The sequence below is a fragment of the Chrysemys picta genome, chromosome 12 (genome assembly GCF_011386835.1).
Source record: "Chrysemys picta bellii isolate R12L10 chromosome 12, ASM1138683v2, whole genome shotgun sequence".
In the NCBI taxonomy this organism is placed as follows: domain Eukaryota; kingdom Metazoa; phylum Chordata; order Testudines; family Emydidae; genus Chrysemys; species Chrysemys picta.
The window spans coordinates 8,861,179-8,869,720 of record NC_088802.1 but is presented as its reverse complement, the minus strand read 5'-3'; the positions used below and the strand labels follow the sequence as shown (position 1 = coordinate 8,869,720).

Sequence of the window (8,542 nt, the reverse complement as noted above, 5' to 3'; positions counted from 1 at the left end):
ACAAAATAAAACATACAAGCCTATGCCTAATACAGTAAGAAAGTGATTACAGATGAAACCTCACCCTCAGAAATGTTCCAGTAAGCTTCTTTTACAGACTAGCCTTCTTCTAGTCTGGGTCCAGCAATCACTCACACCCCCTGTAGATACTGTCCTTTGTTCCAGTTTCTCTCAGGTATCCTTGGGGGTGAACAGGCTATCTCTTGAGCCAGCTGAAGACAAAATGGAGGGATCTCCCAGGGGTTTAAATAGATTTTCTCTTGTGGGTGGACACCCCTCCCTCCCCCCGTGTAGAATACCAGCTACAAGATGGAGTTTTGGAGTCACATGGGCAAGTCACATGTCCATGCATGACTCAGAACTTACAGGTAGCATGCATGGTTCACATACTACCTTGAACGTCCTCATGTAGACTTCTTATGTGGATTGGAGCCTTCCAAGATCCATTGTCCATTAAGTGTTTCTTGATTGGGCACTTAACTTGCAAATTCCTTTCTAAAGAAGCTGTCCAAATGCCTTACTAAGGCTACTTAAAATCAAACAAGTACACAGCCAATACTCATAACTTCGAACACAAAAAAATGACACATGCATACAAATAGGATGAATAGATTCAGTAGATCATAACCTTTGCAGAGATATGTTACATGGCATATGTAGCATAAAACATATTCCAGTTATGTCATATACATTCATAAGCATATTTCCATAAAGAATTATGGGGTGCTATGTCACACTATGGGCATGGGCTAAGGTGTCAGTTTTAGGTTTAGGGTTATGGACATAGGGTTACGGTCTCCATTTAAGGCCTGGTCTACACTAGGCGTTTATGTCGAAGTTAGCGCCGTTACATCGAATTAACCCTGCACCCGTCCACACTGCGATGCTATTTAGTTCGACATAGAGGTCTCTTTAATTCGACTTCTGTACTCCTCCCCGACGAGGGGAGTAGCGCTAAATTCGACATGGCCATGTCGAATTAGGCTAGGTGTGGATGGAAATCGACGCTAATAGCTCCGGGAGCTATCCCACAGTGCACCACTCTGTTGACGCTCTGGACAGCAGTGCGAGCTCGGATGCTCTGACCAGCCACACAGGAAAAGCCCCGGGAAAATTTGAATTACAATTCCTTTTCCTGTCTGGCCAGTTTGAATCTCATTTCCTGTCTGGACATCGTGGCGAGCACAGCAGCACTGGCAACGATGCAGAGCTCTCCAGCAGTGATGGCCGTGCAGTCTGTGAATAGAAAGAGAGCCCCAGCATGGACTGATCGTGAAGTCTTGGATCTCATCGCTGTGTGGGGCGATGAGTCCGTGCTTTCTGAGCTGCGATCCAAAAGAAGGAATGCAAAGATCTACGAGAAGATCTCTAAAGACATGGCAGAGAGAGGATACAGCCGGGATGCAACGCAGTGCCGCGTGAAAATCAAGGAGCTGAGACAAGGCTACCAGAAGACCAAAGAGGCAAACGGACGCTCCGGATCCCATCCCCAGACATCCCGTTTCTACGAGGCACTGCATTCCATCCTCGGTGCGGCCGCCACCACTACCCCACCAGTGACCGTGGACTCTGAGGATGGGATACTGTCCACGGCCGGTTCCTCGGACATGTTAGGGGACGGGGAAGATGAGGAAGGAGATGAGGAGGGCGAGGCAGTCGGCAGCTCTCACAACGCTGATTTCCCCGACAGCCAGGATCTCTTCATCACCCTTACAGAGATCCCCTACGAAGCGTCCCCAGCCGTTACCCCGGACACAGAATCTGGTGAAGGATCAGCCAGTAAGTGTTGTAAACATCTAAACATTTATTTTTAACAAAACAGGAATATTAACAATTAAAAGAATGGGTTGTTCATGATTAGTGTGCCCTAGGCGCTTAACGGTTTAGTAAGGGGCAGTGCAAGTTTTGAAAAGAAATCTAGCAATGTCCGGTTTTCAGTGATTGTCCTGCACAAGCCGCTCTACTGTTTATTCCCTGCTACTGCAGCTACAGTAAAATGCGGTCTATGTGTCCGGGGATAGAGCAGTAATCCTCCTGGGACATCTCGATGAAGCTCTCCTGGAGGTAACTTGAAAGCCGTTGCATGAGGTTCTTGGGGAGAGCGGCCTTATTGGGTCCTCCGAAGTACGACACGTTGCCGCGCCACGAGATTATCAAGTACTCCGGGATCATTGCTCTGCACAGCAGGGCGGCATACGGCCCTGGTCTTTGGAGGCTTTCCCGGAGCATTCTCTCTTTGTCGCTCTCTGAGATCCTCATCAGGGTGATGTCAGCCATGGTGACCTGCTTTTAATTAGGTAGGGGAATGTTAGTGTTGGGACTGCTTTCCCGTTCCTTTACAGAACTGTAACCGCTGGTTTGCAGCCACGCGGTGGAGGCGGGAGAGGGGCAGCTGAAAGGGATCGTTCCCGGGGACAGCCGCGAGGGGGTGGGACAGGGGCAGAGTTCCCGCTTGCCGGATTGCTGGCAGCAGGGACTGACATTGATTTAAATGTGAAATGAGGCCAGTGGTAATATAAAAGTTTTAAACTGCCACAAGTGTACGGCTTACCATGTCTGCCTGCAACAGAAATTCCGTTGTGCTGCCTCGCTTCTCAAATGTGCTGTTCAAGACCCCAGGCACTGAATGCGAAGGCCGAGAATTCGACCTTGTGCTGAGTGCGCATGTGAAAGGTGCTGTGCATGGTCTTGTTCACAGAGAAAGACTATGTTCTTTGTTCACAACTACATTTATCTTTCTTAGGAATTCACTCCCTTTTTCCCATTTCCACAGCCCCGTCTGCGACTGTCTCACAACCTAGCCTGGAATCACACTCCCAGAGGCTAGCGCGGATTAGGCGTAGGAAGAAGAGGACACGGGAGGACATGTTCTCTGAGCTTATGGCCTGTTCCCAAGCCCAGGCAGCACAGCAGACCCAGTGGCGGGAGAACTTGACCCGAATGCACCAAGCCAACATGGATCGGGAGGAGAGGTGGCGGCAGGAAGACCAGCAGGCGACTCAAACGCTGCTTGGACTACTGAGGGAGCAAACGGACACGCTCCGGCGCCTTGTGGATGTTCTGCAGGAACGGAGGCAGGAGGACAGAGCCCCGCTGCAGTCCATCTGTAACCGCCCTCCCCCGCCACCAAGTCCCATACCCACCTCACCCAAAGTGCAAAGAAGGAGAGGCGGCAGAGTCCCTGCTAACTCTCACTCCACCCCTGCAGAGAGCTCTAGTAGCAGAAGGCTCTCATTTCCCAAAATTTGAAAAGTTCTTTCCTTCCCGCCTGACAGAAGCCCACGTCCAAGTTTCACCTCCCAATGCAATGTGTAGTTGCTAATAAAAAACACGTTTCTGTTAATTACTGTTTCAATCATGTTCTTTTGGAGGAGGAGGGGAAAGGGGGTTGGTAATTGGACAGGACAGTCTCCTTTGGCAGGGTACATAGTCGGGGGCAGGCACAGCAGCAGGGCACATACACAGTGCAGTGATGCAGTGACTAGTTACCCCGGTTAGTCTGGGAGGTTGTTTTCATGTTATGTTGGGGGGGGGGTTGCTCTGTGACTTTGTGGCGGGGGAGGGCAGTTACAGATCTTGAGCGCCGGTCCTTAGGCAGGATCACAGAGCCACACAGCAGGGGATCTGTAACCGTCCTCCCCCTGCCACAAAGTCAAATAGACCCCCCATACACACAGTCCCGATCAGGAGGGGTGACAGGCTCCGTTGAAACAAGCAGCCCACCGCAGCGGAGCCTGTCAATCCTTGAGTTTAGAAGCTGCATTCGCGTCACAACACTACACCCGCTCCGCACCACAGTCTGCGTCCCAGTTTTAAAAAATTCCCGCGAAAACAGTATTAAAGAAAACGGTGTGCTTTAACAAAGTAGAACTATTTTTATTTCGACACGTGTGTTGGGGGGGGGTGAAGGGGGTATGTAACTGGATAGGATAGTCAACATTACCTGGGTAAAGAAACGGGGGCAGGTTTAGCTTCTCAGTACACAAACTATAAAGTCACAGGTTACCCTGCTCACTCAGGAACTTTGCTTTCAAAGCCTCCCGGATGCACAGCGCGTCCCGCTGGTCTCTTCTAATCGCCCGGCTGTCTGGCTGTGAGTAATCACCAGCCAGGCTATTTTCCTCAACCTCCCACCCCGCCAGAAAGGTCTCCCCCTTGCTCTCACAGAGATTGTGGAGCACACAGCAAGCTGCTATAACAATGGGGATATTGGTTTCGCTGAGATCACAGCGAGTCAGCAAGCTTCTCCATCTCCCCTTGAGACGGCCAAAAGCACACTCCACCACCATTCTGCACTTGCTCAGCCGGTAGTTGAAGAGTTCTTTTTCAGTGTCCAGGGCGCCAGTATAGGGCTTCATGAGCCAGGGCATTAGCGGGTAGGCTGGGTCCCCGAGGATGACTATAGGCATCTCCACATCCCCAACAGTTATTTTGTGGTCCGGGAAGTAAATACCTTGTTGCAGCCGTCTAAACAGACCAGAGTTCCTGAAAACACGAGCGTCATGAACCTTGCCTGGCCATCCCACGTAGATGTTGGTAAAACGTCCCCTGTGGTCCACCAGTGCTTGCAGCACCATGGAAAAGTATCCCTTTCGGTTAATGTACTGGGTGGCCTGGTGGTCCGGTGCCAGGATAGGGATGTGAGTTCCATCTATGGCCCCACCGCAGTTTGGGAATCCCATCGCTGCAAAACCATCTATGATCGCCTCCACGTTTCCCAGGGTCACTACCTTTGGCAGCAGTACATCAACGATTGCCTTCGCTACTTGCATCACAACAACCCCCACGGTAGATTTGCCCACCCCAAACTGGTTCGCGACTGACCGGTAGCTGTCTGGCGTTGCAAGCTTCCAGAGGGCTATGGCCACTCGCTTCTGTACACTCAGTGCAGCTCGCAACCGGGTGTCACTGCGCTTCAGGGCAGGGGACAGCAACTCACAAAGTTCCAGGAAAGTTCCCTTCCGCATGCGAAAGTTTCGCAGCCACTGGGATTCATCCCAGACCTGCAGCACTATGCGGTCCCACCACTCAGTGCTTGTTTCCCGTGCCCAGAATCGCCGTTCCACGGCATCAACATGACCCATTGCCACTGTGATGTCCTCGGCGCTGGGTCGCCTGCTTTCTGACAGGTCTGTGCTACTCTCAGACTTCAGGACATCACCGCGGTGCCGTAGCCTCCTCGCCTGACTTTTCTGCATCTGCCTCAGGGAAACCTTTATGATAAGCTGCGAGACGTTGAGAGCGGCCACAACTGCAGCGATGGTCGCAGCGGGCTCCATGCTCGGAGTACAGTGGCGTCCGCGCTGTCAATGACTGGAAAAGCGCGCGAACTGTTTTCCCGCCGGCGCTTTCAGGGAGGGAGGGCGGGAGTGATGGACGGATGACGACAGTTTCCCAAAAGCACCCTCGACTCATTTTGTTACCCAGAAGGCATTGCCGGCTACACCCAGAATTCCAATGGGCAGAGGGGACTGCGGGAACTGTGGGATAGCTGACCACAGTGCACCGCTTCGAATGTCGACGCTTTCTCCGTTAGTGTGGACGCACAAAGTCGAATTACTGTCCTTAGTGTGGACACACACGTTCGACTTTGCAATATCGATTACAAAAATTCGATGCAAGTAAAATCGAACTACTCTCGTAGTGTAGACAAGGCCTTAGGGTTAGGGTTTCGGCACAGGATTAAGGTGTCAGTGTTACAATAGGGCTATGGACATAGGGTTACGATTTCAGTGTTAAGGTTAAGGCTATGGTCATAGGTTTAGGGCATCAGAATTAGGGTTGGGGTCTTATGGTCATAGGATTAAGGTGTCAGTATTAGGGTTAGGGCTGTGGGCATAGGGTTAAGGTATCAGTTTTAAGGATGGGGTGGTAGGGTTCAGTCATCAATATTAGGGTGAGGGCTGTGGACAAAGGCTTAAGGCATCATCTGAGGCACGAGGGAAGATTGTACAGGGAGGGGTCTCCTTGCAGAAATCCTTGTGGCTGCAGCAGCTGTGGTTGTGGATGGTGTCGGAGCGGTGGCTTTGCATCCCCGTGTTGTGGTCCATCACTCCCTGAAAGGTGCAGCACAGGTGGCTGTAGCGCGCACAGTCAGCTGGGGAGGTGGTGAGGACAGGCTCCATCACAGCAGGCATTGAGGGCATCTCCTAGCCGGCTCAGCCCCGCATAGGCTCCTTGCCGTGCCACCGGTTTTTCCACCAGGGATGGGTTTTGAGCTGGGGCTGGAGCCTGTCTCATGATGATGTCCCAAGAAGTTCCAGACCTTACATTATTTTAGTCCTCTGATTGGCTGCTCACCCCAGTTGCCCACCTCCCAGGGCAGTGTAACCAATCAGAACTGCTGCAGCCTGAAGCTGTTCTCATGGGAGAGTGAAGGGTGGAGCAGAAGGAGCTGGGAAGCTCTGCCCCCTCCTCCCCCGCCCCTCCTGTGAGCAATGGGGACATAATGGTGCCTCTGCTCCTCCCCCCTGCAGCACCCGCTTGGGAAGGGGCATTTTGGGGTTGAAGAGCCCCTGGAGCTGCCCAGTGCAGGCTGGCGGGGAGGGGGACCCTGCTGCACCCCCCAGCCCTGGGGGAGGGGGATGAAAACCCCCAGGAGCAGCAGACAACCCCCTCCCCTCTGCCCCCCTACAGCCAGCACAGCCCTGTGGGGTACACCCTGCAGCAGAATCCCCCTGGTGGCCCTAGGGGCCAAGACAGGCAAAGCTGTCCCCAAGTCTCAGCATGGGCTGAGCCATGCCACCCCTCCCTCCAACCTACGCCAACCCAAGGCACAACAGGGCAGCAGCTGCAAGGAGCAGAGCCCCGGCCATACTGGCCGTCTCCGCGTCACTGGCAGACACTGGGCCAGGGAGAGACAACTCCCCAGCGCAGATTGACGACCGCTTCCCCGTGTAAATAGATCCAGTTCTGAGGCCTAGGAACCCCCCTCCCTGGGTGGGAGTTTCCCAGAGGGGAATTATACAGGGTGTACTGGAGAAAGGCAGGAGCACTGGGCCTACTGCACCATCTGAGGCCTGAATCAGCGGCTGTGAACTAAAGTCAGGTCCTGTATTAAAGCAGATGGTCAGAAGTTCACTGTCCAGTACATGAACTCGGCAATGTTGTTGGTAATATTGTAGGCACTAGGCATTTACGTAAATATATTCCAGCTAGTACAGAGACATGCCAATCCGGTACAAGATAAGATGGTGTCACAGAACAATGAATAGAGATTTTTTGTTCAAGATATCAGGAACACGGCGAGGTAGGAAACAGAGGTCATGAAATACGTAAATTGTATATTCCCGTTTTTTGCCTCAGCCTATAAATGTCGCGGCTTTAACCCTTTGTCCAGCATAGGGGCAGAGGAATGTGCTGCCACTGACTAAGCGGAGTCCATTTTAACGAGCACCTTTGCCACCGGACTGAGCCTGTGGTCCTTGTTTACGAGCAAGATTGAGGTCTGCTGAATGAACATGCTGCACTGCCTACGAATGACATTGCAGCTTCAAGGCCAGAAGCAGCGAGTGGCCTGAATGGCATTACTAATGACGCTCCAACCTTCGGCACTTGACAATGCTGGGTAGTGCTATCGAGGTCTGCTAAACCAGCTATCTGCACAGATCTGCACAGCGCAGGGAAAGCACACACACACACACACACACACACACACACACACGCAAGCCAACGGGTAACCCAACATGTGACTTGTTTGGATCAACAGAAAAACAAACAGGATGAGGATGCATTAAATTAGCCCCGGGAAAAAAATTCACCTGATATCTATTCACTCCTGACTCACAAGCCCCCAGCTATCCCCTCACTGCCCTGGGCTCCCCTACTCCCCACAGCTCCTCCAAAGCCTCTCAATCCCAATCTGCATCCCCCTGCAATCACAGCTCTGGGCTAGGGTGACCAGATGTCCTGATTTTATAGGGAGGGTCCAGATTTTTGGGTCTTTTTCTTATATAGGCTCCTATTACCCCCAGTCCCTGTCCCAATTTTTCACATTTGCTGTCTGGTCACTCTACTCTGGGCTCCATCCCTCTCCCCCAGTTCTGCTGATCACCATCAGTCCCCACCCCATCCAAGCCCTCACTTCTCTCCACTCCCCACAGGTCCTGACCCACAGCCCCTAGATTTCCCAGCTCTGGGCTTCCCCCCTCGACAGCTCTGCCAGTTCCCCACAATCCCACCCAGCAGAAATTCCCCTCCTCTGTTGCTAAATCTTCTGTAGTGATATTAGGCTTGGAAGGATTAGACTACATCGTTACATGTCACTAAACATCAATTTCACTGCGCACACACAATCTAACGGAAAAATATTTCCATTGATAATCCATGAAATTTACAGATACTCAAAGAAAGGACAATCCCGCTTGAAAATGACACTGCAACCTTACTTTATATCTTTTGAGGGGGAGGTTGACAATTGATGTTTTTACAGTTCATGAAACTAACTTATTGGGTCTCACCTGCCATTAAATAATTGTCTGACCTGCCCCCAGAATTTCCCAAAAGTTGAAATTAATAAAAATTGAAAAATACTTTGATATTA

At 51.6% G+C, this 8,542-nt stretch overlaps 1 protein-coding gene across 1 annotated transcript; it reads left to right on the top strand.

The window, feature by feature from the left end:
• Positions 1-806: 806 nt before the first annotated feature.
• LOC135974719 (uncharacterized) lies at positions 807-3,343 on the top strand. The gene is made up of 2 exons (XM_065563222.1): positions 807-1,779; positions 2,774-3,343. The coding sequence occupies exons 1-2, from the start codon at positions 1,203-1,205 to the stop codon at positions 3,247-3,249; spliced, it is 1,053 nt and encodes a 350-aa protein (XP_065419294.1). The 5' UTR covers positions 807-1,202; the 3' UTR covers positions 3,250-3,343.
• The last annotated feature ends 5,199 nt before the right edge of the window (positions 3,344-8,542 follow it).

Bases quoted from the DNA above. Each gene is read 5' to 3' on its own strand.
- LOC135974719 (XM_065563222.1), top strand. From the start codon at position 1,203: ATGCAGAGCTCTCCAGCAGTGATGGCCGTGCAGTCTGTGAATAGAAAG. The intron at 1,780-2,773 runs GTAAGTGTTGTA...CCATTTCCACAG, and splicing joins ATCTGGTGAAGGATCAGCCA to CCCCGTCTGCGACTGTCTCA.